Here is a 19,595-nt window from a genome sequence, read left to right as displayed (position 1 = left end):
GCGAATGGGGCTTCTGTGGGGCGGGCGGAAGGGGACTTCACGGTTGGTGAGCCGGCGTGCTCTAGCACCTCGGCGCCTGATAGTTCAAAGCTCCTAAGCTAGCGCCACCTCCCGCCCCAACCATCACCACCAGGTCCTCGCAGTTAGGATCTCCCTTCTCACGCTCACGCGCCCCGGACGAAAACCCGCCCCCATCGGGCGCCACCTCTGGTGGCAGCGGAGGGGCTGGCAAGGCTCTAAGCACCAAGCAAACCGGAGACCTCGCACGCAGAGCTCAGCCCTCCCAGGCCGGGCCTCTGGGCCCCGCGCCCTCCCCCAAGACCTCTCGGACCTGCCAGCCAGCCTCCGCTCCGGAGCAGTCACTGGGCCCTCAGATTGGGAGGGGAGACACTGGGTCCTAAATGGTTCGGGTGTCACTAGGATGTGTTTTGTGTGCGCACGTGGGAAGCCCACAGTTTCAAAGGTCAGGTGAGGGTAAGGTAGTCACTCCCCCGACCTCAGAGGCCAGAGTGGGCCGCAGCCTGCCGCCTGGGCAGAGGTAGCACCTCCTCGGGTGCAGCCCGCCGCGCACCCTGCACCCCGGGAGGCGGTGGTTCGGCGGATCCCGCGAGCAGGCGGGCGAATCGCCCAGGGGAGCCTGGCCCCGCGCGTAGGGAGGCCTCGGCCGGCCAAGCGGCTGAGCTGGGAAACACGGAGCCAGCGCTTTGCTCCCTATCTTCCCAGTGTCCGTCCTATATTGTTTTCTGCTCTTAAAACTGACATGTCTAATTGGCAATTGGTGCCGAATCGTGTCCAGAGGTCTCTTGTGGAACATTTCTACAGCTGTCTCCTTCAACTAGACGCTTATTCATGTCGCCTTAATGAGAAACAAAACGTTCTCTAATGAGCAATTACAGAGCGACAGGATTGTTCCCATAACAAATTCTTGCGAGTGACAGAAGCATCCTTTGTACCAGATATTTCGCATACTGTTACCGATTTTCCCTTCTCTAGCCCGGCTCCGTGGAGGCGCAGGGCACCCAGAGCGGGTCCGAGAGTGCCTGGACGCCGGGTCAGCGTCCCCGCACGGCAGCCCCTGGCCGGGAGCCCCCAGGCTTCGTTGGGCTCCGGGGAGTGAGACGCCACGTCCCATTATCCCGTATATTATCTCCTTGTCACGAGGACAACAAATACCGATTAATCTTCAGAGTAAACTGTTTCCTATTCTTGACCAAACTACCTCATGCGTGTAGGGGAGGGAAGAGCCCACTGACCCGACCCTTCCCCCATCTGCTCCTCTTCCTCCATCACTTCTCACAGATCCCGCCAGATCCTATCTTTCCTCCCAGCCCCAGAGTCCCTCCTGCACCCTGAGGTCCCGGCTCACAGTATCCTCACCCTACCCTTCTAGGCACTCACCACCCACAGAGATAAGGACTGACTCTCCCCACCCCCGAGGGCCCAGAGGAGCAGAGGGGGGGTAGGAGAGGAGAGGGTAGGGTCGTTTTAGGTGGGAGACCACCATGGAGAGGCAATGCCCCATCTTCACTTCTGCCCTGCATATCACTGCTCACCCTTTCATATGCACAGTACTCACAGTCACATAATTTGTCAATTACAGCAAAAAACAAAATGATACAATTATGTTTACCTTGCAGTCTGACAGTGTGTTAACTTGTCACACTTGTACAGCAAGGGGGCTCTCGGTGCATTTTAATGGCAAATTTGAATAGGACAACATGCAGCTAGCTTGTACATGCATGCACATACTCCTGCTCATAACACACACTTGAGTGTACACACACACACACACACACCAGCCACTTCATACTACTTCTAGCATATACAACCTTGAATTCCCTTGCCAACCAGATAATTTAACAAACACCACCTAGATACAGTGCTGGTCACTGTGTCCCAAGCCTTCGAAGAGTCTCTCCATTTACATTCTCCAAGCACAAAAGCCCAGAGAGGGAAAAGGTTAGGGAGAAGAGGATGGGCAAGAGACTGCATAAGTGAAGAGTTTGAGGATGGGTGTTTGAGTTTTTACCTTGAGTAGGTTGCCCTGGTACCGACGTCCCCGGATACCAACCGGGGCGGGTGCCCCAGCTTCCGGTCTGCCCGTTCAACATCCTTAGTTTATCATACATGCCGTCTGCGCCCATCTGTTGCTTTTCGCTAGCCAGGTTGCGAAGAACTCTGTTTATTGATGACACCTGCAAATCAAACCAAAATCAAACCAAATGGTAGCGTCTCCTGAAGACACATTTGTCCTATCTTTAGTTCCCATCTCAGCACACCCATGCCTTCAAGAATGACCCTTAATACATTTTAAAGCAACAAGGAACAACTACCAGCCATCCTGGGACAGTGGGTGAATTTGCAGAGACATCATGGGAAGAAAGCCAGCCATCACTTTAGGCGTGGACACCGAGTTGGGTAGAGAGTTGGAGGGCTGAAGGGGGGGGTCCTTCACTGCTGCTCATGTCTCTGGTGACCTAACTCACATGGTTGCTTTGTTGAGTTAAAGATTTCCCCACAAAATATTGAGACTTGGCTTAGAGCTTTCTTTCGTTTTGCTTTATAATGGACAGACCTGGATGTCTGATGCCTGAAGGAAGGTTCAAGCAGGTAGATTTGGAGGAAGCTAGAATCTGTTTTTTCATTTTCATTTTCCTTCTAGGTTCAAATGCCTTTCCTTGGGCGCCTCTGCCCTCTACTTGGCTGCATGCAAATGAGATGAAGAACCCCCTACACTTGACTCCCGTTTTTTTTGAGAAGGTCAAAAAAGGTCAGGGTGCTGCTCTCAAGACCCCCAGGTACAGAAGAGACAGACAGACAAGGCACAGGGAGGAGACAGAGAAAGACACAGGCAGGGAGGAGAGCAGAGGGAGGTGATGAAAGAGATGGTAAAGAGGAAAAGGAGTGGAGCTTAGGGCAGGGAGGGGGAATGGTCTCAGTGAACTTACACTTGGTATGTTATCGTTGGTACAGACCCCCTCGGACAGTAATCTGTCTCGGATTTCCCAAGCAAAGATGGACGGGCACTCCCGCTTATACTGGGCTATTTTGCTTACAACTTCTGGAGTCGCTACTCTCGGTTTACTACCACCGATTGCCCTGGGTCTGATGGAGCCAGTCTCGTAATACCTGCCCAGAATTTTACTCACACATCCGTTGGACACCTGCATAGGGGAAGTGGACAGAAAACCACATTATTAATAATTTCAAGACAAAAATAAAATTGTTTAAGTATGCGTTAAACAATGACAAGCTTACGTTTTGATTGTCCAGCACTTGGACTTTTGCATCTGCATGGGTCTATAACACAAAAATATACCTTCAATGGTACGAGAACTTACTATAGAGAGCTTTTTTTCTTAAAATTACATTTGTAGCCCTAAAAACTACAAATATGATGATACTTTCAAACAGTTTGAGCTAAAAAAAAATACTGTAAAAGTTTTAAAAAACTGTTTTTGTAAATCAACACTGCCTGAAGATGCATCAAAACGAAGTCGGATGAATTGTTTTGTGCTGACCTTGCTTAAAGGGGTGTTATGTTTTAATGAGCGAAGTGAAAAATTAAACTGAATTTTTAGGTATTGGTCCTTTAAAAATATGCCCAATTGAGGAAATATGAGTTTAAGGAGGAAGGTAACTAGCATTTGTTTGTTAAAATCAATATACCTTCTTCATGAATATGAAGAAATCACACAAATCTCTTGAACTCTGAGGTAAGCATGGGGTGAGGGAGCGGGGGATGAAATTATGCAGGTTGATACAACTCATTTTATTATAGTCCATAACCTGTTAGCACAATGAATGTTTTTACTAAATGAAAAGAGAAAGTTGTTGTTTTAATTCACACACAGAATTGTTTTTTTTTCTTTTTTTTTTTTTCCTTAAGCGGATGAATTATGTGACTGACCCAGGTTGAAAGAGATTGGGAAGGATGGTGGAAGGCAAGGGGAAAGCGCAGGGCAGGGGAGTGGGGTGGGGACTGGAGTGGGGTGAGGGTGGGGGATCCATAATTAGCAGCATTTACAGTAAGAAATGAAGAGAGGGCGTTGGGAGTGGAGGGCCGCGGGGGCGGCAAGTGGGGCGGCGCCGGGAGGATCACCTGCAGAATTCGGGAAATGTCGCACGGCCGGGCCCCGCTGTGAGCTAGCTCTACGATCTTCTGCCGGGTGGAGTCCGGCAGTGGCCGCCCGTTGACAAAGACACCACCGAGCTGATTCACTCCGCTGTGACCTGAGGAAAGGGAGAGCAGAGCAGAGCAGAGAGGAGAGAAAGAAGAGTGAAGAGGAGGAGGGAGGAGAAAGAAAAGGAAGAAGAGGATGACGGATGAGAAAAGGGAAGAAGGAAGGGGGAAAAGAGAAAGAAGAGGAGGAGGATGAAGAAAAGGAAGAGGAGGAAGAAGAAGAAAGAAGAGGAAGAAGAAAAGACAACCACAATGCATCCTCAGCTCCCTGCCAACCCGGGCCAACCTCAGTGATCAGGTCCTTGCTATCGATCAAAAATGACAACAGGACCTCACAGCCATGTGGGGCATCGGGCAGCCCAACCCAAACACAGCCGAGCTCCTGCCCAGCAGACCGCAGAAGCACCGAGCAGACACATGCCAATGAGCGAGAACACACGCACCTCGCTACCGCCTTCACTCCAGCAGAGCTCCCAGCCCACCACTGCCCTCCAGAAACACCCTAGCCAGCCTCTGAACCCATCATGTGCAAATAATTGGCTCAAAAATATTCTTCCAAAGATCTCTTCGACTGTCAAGGCAAACGGGGGGGGGGGGGGTCCTACAGAACCCACACTGAATCTCCAAGGTCTCTGCATTGTTAAAACTGTGATAGGAAACTCTACAGCTCTTCAGCTCTCCCTCAGACACTAGAGTCCAGAAACGTTTGCTGGACTCAAAACTCTGGCGAAGACACCACACAAGCACCAGGGTTTAAAAAAAAAAATGCTAGAAAAAGAAAGTAAAGTAGAGAAGAATCGGAACAGCAAGTATGTGGCTAGTGAACCCCAACCTGGGTTTCATTGCCTCCACTGCAGGCTCAGAAGTCAGAGCCCCAGATCGGCTCCAACCACAGAGGAGTCTGGTTGCTGCAGTGGGGCAGAGATCTGGGAGTCTGTTCGCACCAGCCACAGCTCACTTCCCCTGCTAGACTTGGCCCTCCCCACAGCCAAGGACAGATATTAGCAAAAATCAAAAAGCGAGAAGAAAAGGAAAAGACCACACCACAGTGTCCCCATCCCTCCTTCATCCTGTTATCTCACAACCTCACCCATTGTCTAATCTTAGAGAACAGGGAGAGGGAGTTAGCACCCCTCTGTAGCCCCCTCCCCAGAAACCACAGGCTCACAAAGCCAATTGCCAATTTCCACCTCCTTAAAAATCTCCAACCTGCAGCCCCGACTCTAGAGAGCAGCCCTTCCAGGAGAAGACGTGGCTCCCCGCTCAGCTCTCCTTTCCTCTCCTCTCCTCTCCTCTCTTCTCCTTGGAGCCTCTGATAAATTGACTCCAGGAGCCTGAGCTTCTTAGCAATAAATAAGCTCCAAATATAGAAGAGGGGGGAAAATATGATGAGCCTCTCTGACATTTGTCTTTAAAATAAAACTAGCTGCACGTCAAGTTTGAGCTTAATTTCTGGAAATAGGCGGAAGTCGCTCCGGATCATGCATGGAAGGCTAATTGAAAAGATCAGTCGGGGCGCTTGTGGCAGCCTTGTCACTTTGTGACAGTGCTCCGCTCCGGGAAATTGCATCGTCACGACAAACGGGACCGTGATAAAACGACCCTTTCCGTCCCTATTTGTAGATCACTCAGACGAGATTGAACTGCACTCGTTTCCCCTTGGAGGGGAGCCGCGTTTTCAGGGTAGCCAAAGGCCTGGAGGGGAGGGGGGGCCGTGACTGAGGGGGGGGTGCTGGAGCCTCAACTCGATGAGAAGTGACAAGCGTTTGGGGGATCTAGGCTCCGGCCGGGCCCAGCGCGAGCAGGGACATCGCGGGGACACCGCTTCTCCCACAGAGCAAGGCCTAGTTCACGCTTCCGGTTTCTCCTAAATTCCCTTTATTACTTCCCTTGCCTCGAAACGCGCTTCTACGACTGCAGCTATGAAGCCTCCCCTTTGAGCAAAGGGAGCCTTCCAAGAAAAAGAAAGGCTGTCCCAGAGAAAAAGCGAGAAAGACTTTCCAGACTTCACGCGCAGCCTGGGCAGGTCCCAATCTAGGAATGCCAAGGGCGTGTGCGGCCGCCCAGCCCTAGACCTCCCTCCTTCTCCCCAGTGGCAAAAAATAACGTGCCCGCCACCTCCGCAACGACCGGCCCGGCGGCGGCGGGTGCTTGCCCAGGGCCAGGTCTCCTCTGCCAGCATCGAAATGGCAGCGAGGAAGCGCAGCCCGAAGTTCCCTTTCAGAGGTTAAGCCTCAATCATTGTGTCCCTTCCCTAGGGACGGCTGGCGCTCTCGCCCAGTGGCGATGATTATGCGCCTAGAATTCGACCGCGAAGCATCTAATAGGAAAACATATGGTGTCAATTTGGATGCTCTGCGCCTCGCGCACACCCGGGAGCGAGCGGCACAAAGCCCTGCAGGCCGGCCCGCGACCCCGCGCCCCTCGGGGCCCGCCAGCCAGGCCGCAGCGGCAAACGCTCAGCGCCGCGCTCGCGCCCGGGCCCGCCCGCCCGCAAAGCCTGCTGCTGGGGACCCTGAGCTGCAGGGGGAGAACCCAGCAGCCGGGAAGGGTGGACAGAAGCCTGAGCCCCGCTGAGGAGAGTTCCTACCGGGCCAAGTCTCGGGGTCCGGCAGGTTCTGCACAACTAATCCGCCTTAAGGTACACCATTCTTGCGCTCTCTCCGGCGTTTGGCGCCCACCAGCCGCGGAAGCACCAGGGGGAGGCAAGCGGCTCGGGAGAGAGGGATTGGACGCTAGGGACCCTCTTCAGTCTGCAGTTCCGCAAGGGAAGGTTGCTAGAGGCCTCAGGCCTCTCTGCACTCCTTACAGCTGAGCCTTAAACCGTGTCCAGACTCCGCACCTCAACACGGACGCCTAGGTTCGCTGGGTCTCCAGGATTCTGGGCCTGGGCTCCAGATTCGCCAAGCCACATACCAGCACCCGGGAAGCGAGCAGGACAGTGGGCTGGGGCCCCAGGGACCTGGGCGGAGGCAGGATGGGAGTCACAAGAGCCGGGGAATCAAAGGTACTGTGGGCCTGGACCGACCTGGACCCACACAGTTGCAGATATATGAGGACAGGGCTTCTCCCAACTCCTTGGCGCGACACCCACTCTCTTCCCAGACCCAGTAAACCTGCCCTTACCAGCACCCTGTAACAGTCCCATGGTTGGAATGCACCACCTCCACCCCAGCAGAGGCCTGGGTACCCCGATCCCTTGCCTTCCAGGCCCCCAGCTGGGGTCTGCCTGCTGGGCAGGGGAGGGGAGGAGCTGCCCAGAGAGCGACTGGGGGAGGGGAGGGGAGCCCCCACCCCAGCCGGCTTGTGGAGAAGTTCAGTCTTGGCTAAGCCCATAGGGGCCTCCTTCTCTCTCAAGGAGCAGAAGCCTCCGCCCCGCCCTGTTGGGCCCAGCCCCTCTCTCTGGGGTCAGAGCCCGGGCAGGGGCAGGGAGGGGGGGTGTGAGTTACAGGATTTGGGGGGGATGGGGTTTCTCTACTGCAGCTTTGCAAACCCTTGCGGGTTGTTCTGAAGGGCCCAGCCCCTATTCTTCCAGGAGGGAGAACAGCAGAGCAAACGCCCTCTCCCTCCCAGGTTGTGGGGCTTGGAGCCCGGCACAAATGCTTCTGGTTCCCCTCGCCTCTTCCCCGCACTGAGCAGCCTGGCCAGCTAGGACCTCGAGAACCTCTGCGACCTCCTCTGACCTGAGAGTCCTCACCTCCCCAGCCCGAAGTCCAAGACCAGAGGCACTTACTGTTCTGCATACTGGTGCTGGCTGGGGGCCGCGGGATCCCACGAGGCTCGAATATAGGGCTCTGTTAGCAAGAATATAGACATTAATCCTAGGCCCATATCAGGTAGGTCTAAACTTCCCACAGAGGATGACCTTAAGCCAGAACAGGAGAGAGCCCCGTCTTTTAAGGAAATGAGCCACTCAATCATTTGGGGTGATCTGAGGGTCATCCAGCTGCCCTTCAGTACATGCAAAATCTACCCTTCGGACTACAAATGCTCCAATATCCCCAGTCTGTTCTCCCCAAATCTCTTAGTAGTTAACCCTTGAATCAGGAAAACTGATTATCTGATTTTGAATTTTCTCCCATCTGAACAATAAAGAAGCATTCTGACTCTTTCAGATTTTGGAACCCAAAGCAGCCAAAAGGAGAACTTGCCTGAAATCTGGGATGTCTGTCCACTCTCACAATAAAAGGTCTCACACATCTGCGCGCCCCTAGTTAAAGTCTTCCCCCTAAGATAAAACAGAAGGAGAAAAAGGTATGTCAAACTGTGGCTCAAAAGCATAGGCCCATGGACTCTCTGATCCACATTCTCAGGAAGAAAAAAAAAGAAAAATGCATCTAGGGCTCAAATTGCCATGAAACCCTAAAAGCCAGAGTTACACCCACCTTTCTGCAGTCTATCCTGCAGAAGTCCCACCTTTTGGGACTGGCTTGGGAGTTGTGGAGAACCTCACACGTTGATGCCCCATTTTGCAAAAATATATCAATAATAATAATTTTTAAAAAACAGGAAAAGGAAAGAGGAGAACAAGAGAAACCGTAGGGTAATGAGTAGAGGTGATGAATAGAGCTGTGGGGGGTGGGGGGGAGGCTTCGTGCCTCAAGTTTAGAAGGAAGGGGGAATCTCAGAACTTCAGGGTGCCTGAGAGTGCAGGCTAGGGCCAACTGGGAGGGCTTCACAGTTTTTACTCGCTCCTTCCTCAAAGAATTTCACCACCCCAGTTGCCCCCCAACCCTCTCAGAACCCAATTCTCTGGTTACCCCTCTATCCTTCACTTTCCCCCTCCAGGCTTCCCCATCAGGTCAGACCCCCTCTCTACCCACTTCCCAGCCTTTCTGGAACTTTGAAAGTGGTGAGTGCAACTCCCCCCCCCCCAAACCTCACTTATTGTGATTAACTTCTCCTTTGGTGTTTAGATCGTCCCCCCTTTTACAGTACTGTGACACATGCTGTCTATCTCGCCTCACTGCTTTAAAAAGTACGAACAGGAGGGGGTGAGCGTGGTCGACAAAGCCTACAGACAGCACAAACAATGGCTTCTATTCTCCAGCTCTCCCCAAACCCAAAGAGCAAAACCGAGTCTCGCTAACCAGCAACACAGCTTCCAACCAAAGGTACCAACAACCCAACGCACCAACTCACAAAGGGAACAGAGGGACACTTCTCTCGCTTTGTAAGTCCTGACCCAGTGCTGGTCCCACCAGGGTACTACGTCCTCCACCAACCCCTCCCTGCCTTCCCCTAAGAAGAAGGTTCTGGGGTGGGGGGGAAAATAGAAAAGTAATTTCTTGTTATAAATATCTGGAGGTAATTGTGTTACTGGTGTGAGTTGTTAGGGGCTGTAAAAAGATACAACGGCACTGTGGGGTGCTCAATTGGGAAGAGAGAGTTACAATAAAGAACCCATTCAAAAGGTTTGTGAAAAAAGAGAGAGAGAGAGAGAAAGACAGAGGTAAAATAATTAAATAGTCACAGCATCATTTCTCCTCATTTAAATAAAACTAAAATAGTCATTCTTTTTTTTTCCTCTTTGCCTATTATGATTATTAATTTTGCCCACCTACAAGCAAAGAATTCCAAGAAACACATTTTTCCTCTTCAAAACTATTCCTGGTCTAATTTATTAACTAGCTGGGAGGCAGGTTAAATCCATAAAAATAAACTTAAGAGGAGGACTTTTTCCCAGCTTCCCAAGGCAGCTTGGTAAATATTGGCGACGACAGAGGGCTACCTAGTCACCCCAGCAGGGTTGGCTCCCAAGGCCCCCCTCCAGTTTCTCAGGCACCGAGACCACAGTCACATCCAGGACAGACAGAAAACCCAACTTTGCAGGGAAAGCTCCCCTCCTCCCCCCGCAGTGAGATTCTGAAACTGCACAGTAGCAGGTAGGGAGAGAGGGGAAGTCGAACTCCTCTAGAAGGGTAAAACTTCCTAAACCCATGCTGTAACCCACACAGTACTGCAACCTAATGCTCCCGTCCTGGCGCGAACATTCTTGGAGCCATTTTTAAAAATTCACTGGCTGATTCCAGAGAGGCCTTTCCGATTAATTTTCGAAGCAGCTGGGAAGGTGGAAGCATTTCAAATTCTGGTTCTGCTCCTTTCCCACCCCCCCTCAACTAAGAAGCTATCTAATTACTTAAGTAATCGTTAACCCTTCGTGCAAAAGCAACCTGGGAAGCCAGGCACCCGACACCCGGAAGCAGTCGTGAGCCGGAGGCTGGACCCCCTCCCCTCACTTGCAGCCAAGGACACCCCCACACACCCCAGCTCAGCTCCGGGCTTCCTACGGCCCCAGCCAGCTCAGAGATCCACTCCAGAAAAGGAGTCTCCAGATACCTCAGAGTATCCCAGCCCTTGGTCCACGAGGCCACTGGACCACTGCCTCCCTATCCCTGCCTCAGCTTGTAATGCTGTTGTTTTAATTACTTAATTTTCAAAATCCATCTCTAAACTTCTTAGCTGGGGTGTAGGGGAGAGCTGGCTTTTGGTCCTCCCAGCCCCAGTCAAAGAGTAATTACCAATTAAGATGACGAAGTTTTACCCTCTAGGGCCAAATAAGATAACAACTAATCAAATTGCCTTCAAATGTTTGCAAAGGTCATCAGCTATAAAAAACTGTAATGTCAACGGTAACAACTATTATTTCTCCTCCGTAAACTCGCCAGGCTTTCAAGCTCTTTGCCTTTTATTTCATTCTCTGCTCCCTTCCCCTCCTCAAATCTTCCCAAGTTCGAGTTAAACATCCAATACGGCTTAGGGAGCTTTGGATCATATGAGGAAAAAAAGAATCCACCGTTCACTTTGTTTTTAAACTTTCTAGAAATCACTCATGGCTGGAGGGCCAGGTTTTAGCACTCAAAAAAGGAAGCATTTCCACTTGAAATTCAACTCCATTTTCCCCAATTACATTTGCTAAAATTCAGGGCTATTATGGTGCAGGGAGATTGAGAAAATCTACACAAGGAAAGAGGCAACAACTTTATGAACTTTGAAAAGACACTTTTCCTCCTGGGGTCTTAGAATCGAACAGCTCTCAAATTACTCAGACTAATTAGCTGGGAAAGGATGTGATCAGGCGAAGGGGAAAGCCAATGCTTTCATATTGATTTTTCTAAAGGCCTCACAAAGGGGGAAAAAAAAAAAGAGCTTTGCGTTAAAAAAAAAAAAAAATCCACCTTTCCACCACCTCGAAACTTGTGGGAATGGCAACACCGGGTGCAGCTTTGTCAGAGGAAGACAAGGAAAAATACCCACCAAGCTCTGGGGGCCGGAGGAGAGGGAGGACCCCAGCTTTCGCAGGGCGAGGGCGAAGGTTGGGGGAAGCCTGGGGAGCAGAGAGTTTTCAAGTTCCGAGCTCTGCGCTCAAGTTGGGGGCCCGAGCCTGGGGGCTTGGTGGAAGCGGACAATCCTCCGGCTCGGCCCGGAGCTCCCTCGGAGCGAGCGTTCGACCGCCTCGGCCTGGAGGCTTCCTTCCCGGCTCACGCTCTCTCGCTCTTTCTCTCCGCCTCCGGCGTGGGGCTGCGGTGCCAAGTGACTGCTCAGGCTGGCGGCGGGCGCGGTGGCCCTCGGCGCTCCAGCGCTAGCGGAGTCCTCGGTGCCCGGGCGAGCGCCGCACAAAGCCGGAGGGCGGGCGGCGGCGCGGCAAGCCGGCTCCCTCGGCGCTCCCTCGGCGCGCCGCTCTCTGCACGCTCGCAGGGCCCGCGGCTGGACAAAGCGGCCGGCGGCGGCCGGTCTCTGCAGCCGTTCCCCGGCCTGCGGCACCGCAGAGCCTCTTCGTCCTCTCCCGCCGCTCAGGAGCATTTGGCGACGCTGTGGCGGGGAGCCGCGGCGGCTGCGGAGCACGGAGCCTCGGTTCTTCCTGCGAGTTCAACCCGCGCTGGCGTTGGAGCTGAGCCGGCCGCCGGCCCCAAGCCCCACGCCGCTCCCGCTCGCCGGCCGTCGCCCTCCGACGCGGGCTTTCGCTGGAAGTAGAAAGTTTGGGCTCCTGCGTGGAAACTTCTCTGGCCCAACTCTCCCGGCGTAGCAGTGGGGGAGGGGACCGGCGAGAGGGAGGAAGGAAGGGGGGGAGGAAGGGGAGACCTGCCTGAATATTGCAATAAAAATGAAGCGAGAAGAAAGAAGCAGACTCACCTTTATGAGGCATCCTCCCTTGTCAAAGGTCCTGTCAAGAGTTTTGTTTGGTTGGGTTTGGGTTTTTTTTGCTGTTGTTGTTGCTTAAAGACCACAAAGGTTTGAAATGACGGTGTTTTAAAGGAGTTGCTGGCGAGAGTTTTCTCCACGGACGCTGCTGGTTTGGTGTGTGAGAGCAATTCTCAGATCCCTGGGAAGGAGACAGAGATTGACAATAAAATGGGCTGTCAGCGGCTGGAGAGTGAGAGATAAAGAGTGTGGGTGAGGGAAGTGGCTGTAGCCAGCACACCTATGCTGATTGGTGATGGCTCAAGTGTGTTAATGTGTGTGTGCCGGCGCCCGGCCTCGCCTCCACCGCTCCTCACTGGCCCATTAGCGAAGCCTGACCTCTGTCATCATCCTCCAGCAAAACACTTCCTCCTGCGCCTGAACCAGAGCGGGAAATGAGGCCGAGCCACGGTTCGCTTTTCAAACCCACTAATCACTCCGCAACATGCAAATGCACGGATCGCTCCCACACAAAATATTGCTTTATGCAAAGCAGCGCCGGGGCCTCGAGCCAGCCGATTGGATGCTCCCTCTCCCCGCCTGGTGCAATTGGTCCGTTTGTTTGAATATGAATACACTTGTTTTCGGCCCCGCCGGTGGGTCCCGGCCGCTCTCCCCGGCGCAGGGCCCCCGTGACTGGGCTCTGGGGCTGGCGCTCAAGACGTCTCTATGCTCGGAGCGCTCCGGGAATCAGAGCAGCCCGCACTGTGGCCTCGAACTTGAGGGGTTGAGTGAAAGCCGCTGTGCTGGGGGTCGCGCCCCCCACCTCCCTTAAGCTGGGCCCTGGACTCCCAGCTGATGGAGGGAGCAAGTTTTCTCAGCTCTGCGAGGCCCTTTCTTGGCAACTCCAACGCAGCAAGGCCTGCCGCCCCGCCTCCGCCCGCCCTCCCCTCCCGCCCCTACCCCATCTCTGTCTGGGAGCCGGGACGCGAAGCACAGCAGCGGCCGCGCCCTAGCCCACCTGGCTGCCGGGATGGAGAAGAAAAAAAGGAGCGTGAGAGTCACTGAGTCCGGGCAGCCACACTCACGCGGAGGCCGAGATGAAGCTTAGGCCGAGAGGAGACAGCCAAGCTGGGAAACTCGGCGAGGCTGGACGGCCTTCCCAGTACAGGCCTCTCGGGCCTGCCCATTTCCCCCACCCTTGCTCCTCAGGCCCTTTCTTCTGTCCTTTCTCCTTTGGGAAGGCGCGGTGCGCAGTGGAGCGGAGGCACAGCCGGGGCTGGAGAGGCCCGAGCAAACACGCCACTTACTTTGTGTACAGAGGGTTCTTGTGAAAAGCCCTGAAGAGTCCTCACCAAACACTCACCAACTTCTCCCACGTGCCATTTGTTGACTAAGTGCGGCTGCTTTTCCAGGCGCCCGAGAGGAGGGGACGCGAGGGGGAGATGGGGGGGGGGTGGAGGCCTGGAGTGGAATGAGACGACCAATGCTGGGAAAGAGAGAGAGAGAGACAGAATGTGCGCGCGCGCTTGAGCGCTTGCCAGCGATGTCGGTGTGTCAGCGTGTATCGCTGTGTGTCACCCGTTATCTTGTGTGGTGCGTGAGTCTCCTATCACGATTCCCTCTCCTGGGTCTGCTCATTCCACGGAGGCAGCTCCCCCTCAGCTGTTGCCAGAAAACCGGGGAGGAAAGTAAGTAAATGGCTTTTCTCTTCTGACCACACACCAGAAGTCCATTTGTTGAATGCCGGACAATTAGGACACACCTCAGTACACTCCAAAGGCTCCCCTCGGTGCCCGCAGTTAAGGTGACGGGAGGGAGCGGCTGCCTTAGTCCTGCGAAGTGCTGAGCTCTCTGGAGCTTGCAGGCCATGATGCAAGGAAAAGGAAAAGTTTGGCATGGGGCACACACCCCAGGACCCGGTAAAGGAGAATGGGATTGGAAGAGCTGAGGCAGGGTGGCTGAAAGGAAGCCACCACCGGTATGCTTGACTCCTCTGGACTTGTGGAAAGTGCTGAAAGTCAGAGCTCATCAGTAAAGTCTGAACTTAGCGCTGATGCGCTGCGGCCCCTGGGAGCTGGGACAGTGAGAATGATCGCTGCAGACTGCCTTGAGCCGCGGGCCTACTGTGGGTATCACCCTCTCTTCCTCAACCCAGACCCACTAATGCCGCGGCCAAGGAGTCTGGGAAGAGTTCAGGAGTGAGCGATGGCCTCTCCTGCCCGGGCCAGGTTGGGAATAGCACGACCCCTTCACCATCTCGGCCTGGGGACGGTCCTCCGGCGGCCCAGTACCTCCCAACCAGCGCCCGGAGAAGACCCAAGCCAAAGAGGCTAAGGGGGTGGCGCCAGGAGCCCCGGTCGGCTGCCTCCAGTGCGAGGCTTCGTAGGACCGCGACTTTCGGAGGATCCCAGGAAGTGGGGCGGCGGGCCCAGGTCCCAGACCAGCGAGAGCCTGCATTCTCTTTCTCTCCCTTTTACTTCTCAAACAATCGTTAAAGAAGCTCGAACTCAAGTCCACTAAGCCTAAGCGCGGAGGGTGGGGGAAGCCCAGAGACTGTCCGAACTCGAGGCGAATATCATTTTTACAACCTTTCAATTAGCGACCGAGTGGATTAGCACCTTCTTAAGCTTTGCCTCGGAAAGAAGCAGCCGTAATCTTATTGCTATTTCCCCTCAGGGCACTGGCTCTTTGAATCAACTCCTTCTCCCACTCCCCCAACCCCCACCTCACCTCGCAGAAAAGTTTTAACAACAAAAATCATAAGAGGCGAAAGCCGGGAGTGAATGCCACTGACGTCATTGGGTGGGGGTGGGGGTTGCGAGAAGGGTTCTTGGAAACCCCTCTGCACAAACAAGAAACAAAAAAAGACTTGGCAGCTTCCAATATGTCAATATTTGCGGGGGTGGCGGGGAGCTCAGCCCGGAGGGAGGCAGAGTTTTCAAAGTTTAAGGAGAGCGGAGTGCGGAACGAGAGTTGCAGTTCTCTCCGGGCTAGTCCCAAGGAGGGTAGGGGTGCTGTTCTACATCGCAGGTCACCTCGCGCCCTCTGCCAAGCACCTGTTCTGGGGACGACACGGCCCGTTGGGGGCCTGGAACGGAGGTGCAGCGGGCCAGGGCCAGAGGTGTGCGCAAAATTGAGACAATTCGCAGGTCGCCATTTTAATTGCGGCTTCCTACACCACCGAGGCCCACTTGCTGCCCTCCGGGGGGCGGGGGGAGGGGATCGCGCCTTCCGTTTCTGTCTCGCCTTTTCCCGCCTCTCCCCAGGTCTCTCCCACCCCCACCCGCCCCCCTCCCCTTGGCGCCCGAGAAGGCCTCCTCTTCGGCCCCTTCCCGCAGGGGCTGCCGGGTCATCCCACCCGGTAGGAGGAGGCTGTCTTTGCCGATGGAGTCACGCTGGGGGATCTCCTCTTGCCCAAGAGTGCCCAGAGCCTCTGGCCAGTATTGGTGCTTAAGTGTGAGATCAGGCAGCATCTCACCCCCAGCGGTCCTTGGCATTAGCCCGTGCCCACTCTCCAGGTTTCCAGTCTGGAGGCGGCCTCTAGCGAGGCAAAGATCTGCCCAGCTCTCGGGAGAATGTACGTACGTTCGGGTCCCAGTTTCGGAACTAAGAATCTCCCTCTCGGTGTTGTGACACCTCTGAACTGCAGCTTTTCACTGCCAAGCAGAGGCACGGTTCTGGCATGTTGGGAAAGGTGGGGATGAGCTTTTCATTGAAGGAAAGTCTCTGCAGACACCTGAGCCACTTTGCAGAGCCTCAAATGGCTCTCTCCCTTCAGGTCCTGGGAAGGTGGGTTCCTTGGATATCGGAGCTGACAAAACGGGTCAAACGAGCACCAAAGGCAAAGAAGCCCACCTCTGCTGCCCACTTCGGTGTACCTCCTCCCGGAGGACTTTCTCCCTCTTTTCACCAGCTACTTGCCGGTTTCCAGCTCACTGGCAGCCTCGCTGAGCCTAGAGCGCAGGGAAGCCAACGAGAGCTGGGAGCCGGCCGGTGGCGCCTCCAGGCTGCAGCATGCTAGGCTGGAGAAAGCCGCGGTGCCCTCGCTCTTCCTCGCCTCCTGCCAAATGGCAAATATGTCAGGGCACTCTCTGAGTTCGAGTCTCTTCCATTAGGCAGCAATAATCTCTTTTTCTCCCTCTCTCACCCAAATACGTTTAAAAAAAAAAGTCCAACTGTGTTTCTCAGCAAAGAGCTCCCTGCAGCCCAGTAGGTCCGACTGCCAAGCCTATGCTTTCTGAGACCCTACATTCTGTAGTCCAAATAGGAACCAGGCTTTTAAAACTCTTGATGTGTAGGACACTTGAAATCAGTGGCACTCCCTGATTTTTGCAAATGTGGCTCTCAGGAAAGTTTGCTTTCCATTTCATCACCCGGGACAGTTCTCCATCTCTTTTCTCTGTAACCCTTGCCGACAAGATATGAGTCCAGCTTCAAACGAAAAGCAAGCCAAGGCCACCTCAGTCTCTTCTCCCTGGAGATCCCCTCTCTAAATAGCAGCCACTTTTAAAGGCCAGGGACTGAGTCCTGCTGTTCGTCCTAGAGTGGAGCAGAGAACACTCGGGCTGGCAACTGGGGGCTTTTCTGGGGGATTTGAGGTAGGGGAAGGAGGAAGGAGCAAATGTCATGGCTGGCTCGCTGGAGTAGCCAGGAAACCGGAGCTAAGCATATCCTGACGGGCTTTTAAAATGACATTGATTGGGACAAGCTGTTCTCCACCCCAGTAAGAGTTAATCTGCCTGTTAATCAAGGCACTAAGGGGCTCAATGTGAGTTTTATTAGCGATTGGAGAACAGAGGCGGCAGCGAGGGATCAAAAGCCGGGATCCCAGATATTTGTCAGTGCATTCTCCCCTCCCCCCAAAGTAGTTTCAATTAGAAAACAATTCGGCGCTTTTCATCACTTCCTAACTCAGAGTCATAGACTTACAAACCTGGTTAGCAAGGAAAACCGATGCCCAGGGCCAGCCACCCGCGATAGCGGGGGAGGTGCTGCGGTTGGTTGGCTCCGCGGAGTTCGGCCGGCAAGAGTTTAAGAATCCTCAGCCTGGGGCCCCGAAGCCTCAAATTCATTCCCCCAGGAGGAAAGGGAATGATGAATAAAACAATAAATATCACCACAAATATCGACATGCATCCCTCCGGGCCAACACCCCACTGCCCTGGCCAGGCTCCGGCGCAGGGTGGCGTTTGGCCCCGCGCTCGGCAGCGGGGCGGGCCGGAAAGTTTGCGCAGCGAGAGGGACTCTCCTTCCGTGTCTCTCCCGCGCTGCCCCCTTCTGCCCCGGAGAGGCGTTAGAGTCCCCTAGGGTTTTCCTTTCAAATTCTAAAATAAAAAAATAATATATGCCCAGGCCCTGGGGAAATTGGAATAGTAATTCATTCAATAAATGAAATTATATGAGAGGGTTTGGGAAAACCCCAAGCCAACCGCATGTGCCCTCCGATCAAGTAGGGCAAGAGAGTGAGAAGGCGACAGAAGAGGTCCCCGGCTCGCCCTGGGCACAGGGCGAGGACTCTGGTCAGAGGTAATGATGTCACTGCGTTTTCTCGCTGTGACAGCCGAATAAACACAATCTCCAATAAACATCTCTAATGAGGGAGGAGGCCCGAGGATGGCTGGGTTTGATTTATGACTGGAGGAGAAGGTCCACTTCCCACTGAGAAGCGGGCAACCTGCTCACCGCCCAGACCCGGAGAAAGGAATCCGCGGAGGAGAGGACCCAGGCCCAGGTAAGGCGCGCGGCCCGGTGGTCACTTCTCTTGTTTACCTGCTTTCCGGACGAGGTGGGCAGGTGGCGACCACCTCTCGGAGTTGGGCGGTGGTCCCAGCACCTGTCACAGATGCCTTAGATATAAATGTCCCTTGAAGGAGCCCTCAAGAGGTCTAAAGACGGGGCGCCAGGAGCACGAGTGGGAGTCTGGGGCAAGCCAGGCCTGACCTAGAGGCCTCCCTAACCTCTCAGGCGGGTGCTTCCATGCCCTGCCTAAGCCCATACTGGTGTCGCCGGCTGCCTGGAGCTGGACTCCCAAAACTTAACTGCCCCGCGGAACCACAAGTTAGTCTGTTTGGGGTCGTTTCTTCCCTGACCCATTTTGAAGAAAGTTCTGGCTCCCGGCCTGGGTCGTCCGGGGGCAGGAGAGTGGCTGGGCGCTGCTTTCCCCCGCACGCAGAGGCCCGGCTCCCCTGGCGCCCACAAGCTTCCCACCGAGGCAGCGAACCCAGCGCCCGCGGTAACCCGAGCCCGCGTTCTAGCTCAGTGAGAATCGCTAATTATTAGGTCTTCCCAAGTGAAGCTCAAATCACATGCTGGGGGCTTTACGCGCTGCCCAGCTCTGCGGGCTGCATTCTTTCGTCCTCCTCTCCTTTATGAGAAACGAACTCCCATCTCTTAGACTTTGTTTCGGTCCAACCATCTATGCTTTGCAACCGCCGCAAACTTTTGCTGCACTTCGCCCGACCCGCGGCGGGGTTTCCACGCGCTCCAGGCGCAGGTGGGGACTTCTGCACGCGAGAATGTCCTGAACTGCTATTCGGGGGAGTTCCGGGTGCAAACTGCATCCCACCCCCAGCCCCTGCACTTCTCACGGTCGCCAGAGGCTTTTGCAGACTGTAGCAGCAGTTCCCTGTGTCTCTCTCTCTACCCCCCTCTCCTCCCACCTCAGCACTCAACTGGAAGTCCATTCAGAAGACTGGAATATTTTGCCACTTTTGCAGACAAACACGCTCAGCAAAGACAAGACATCCCCTCCTCGATCTTATCCCGCCCTCGGTAACTCCCCTCCATCTTTGTCTCCTTTTCAAAGAAAAATCAAGCCCCTGGGCTACTTGGGGCGGGCTTGGTTTGGGGACTCCCATCGCGGGGAGCGGAGAGGGAGCGTGGGTCCCGAGCCGGGCCCGGGGCAGAGCCCGGGCGGTTACCTGGGAGCGGAGGGCGGGTAGGCAGGTGAGCCTGGCGGCGCCGGTTCCCACACTTCTCACCGCCGCTCGGCAGGGGAAGTGGCAGATCTGACAGCCGCGTTCTACGCGAGGACCTGCCCCAGAGTTTAAATGTCAATGATAAGAAAAGAGGGTGCTCAGGCAGGCGCTAACTTTCCTTAATATCCTTGCCAGCGCTGTCCTCATTGGTTGCCCGACCCGCGTGACGTCATGGCGGCCAGAGTTGGGTTCCGCTCCGCGCAGTCTAGCGCTCGTGCGCGGCGGGAGCCTCCCCTCCCCATCCCGAGTCCGGCCCGCTCCCCGTACCGCCACCGCGGTCCTGGGCCAGGCCCTTGGTTGCCCACGCCCAA

General features: G+C 54.6%; 1 protein-coding gene across 18 annotated transcripts in view; it reads right to left on the bottom strand.

The window, feature by feature from the left end:
- Positions 1 to 19,380, bottom strand: part of PAX6 (paired box 6) — a 29,458-nt gene extending 10,078 nt beyond the window's left edge. The window contains exons 1-8 of one of the 18 annotated variants that reach the window (XM_047776061.1): positions 19,228 to 19,380; positions 12,317 to 12,506; positions 8,335 to 8,411; positions 7,917 to 7,977; positions 4,103 to 4,233; positions 3,259 to 3,300; positions 2,949 to 3,164; positions 2,030 to 2,195 (exon numbers count right to left, since the gene is read on the bottom strand). In XM_047776061.1, the coding sequence (XP_047632017.1) occupies positions 2,030 to 2,195; positions 2,949 to 3,164; positions 3,259 to 3,300; positions 4,103 to 4,233; positions 7,917 to 7,926 (565 nt within the window). In that variant the 5' untranslated portion in view covers positions 7,927 to 7,977; positions 8,335 to 8,411; positions 12,317 to 12,506; positions 19,228 to 19,380. Of the gene's footprint in view, positions 1 to 2,029; positions 2,196 to 2,333; positions 2,838 to 2,948; positions 3,165 to 3,258; positions 3,301 to 4,102; positions 4,234 to 5,373; positions 5,663 to 7,916; positions 7,978 to 8,334; positions 8,412 to 12,316; positions 12,817 to 18,076; positions 18,095 to 19,227 lie in introns of those variants that run through there. The other 17 variants (XM_047776072.1, XM_047776062.1, XM_047776060.1 and 14 more) reach the window with 17 other exon arrangements.
- Positions 19,381 to 19,595: the final 215 nt, after the last annotated feature.

Source organism: Phacochoerus africanus, chromosome 4 (genome assembly GCF_016906955.1).
Source record: "Phacochoerus africanus isolate WHEZ1 chromosome 4, ROS_Pafr_v1, whole genome shotgun sequence".
Taxonomy (NCBI): Eukaryota; Metazoa; Chordata; class Mammalia; order Artiodactyla; family Suidae; genus Phacochoerus; species Phacochoerus africanus.
The sequence above is the reverse complement of the archived record's forward strand: the minus strand, read 5'-3'. Positions and strand labels throughout refer to the sequence as shown.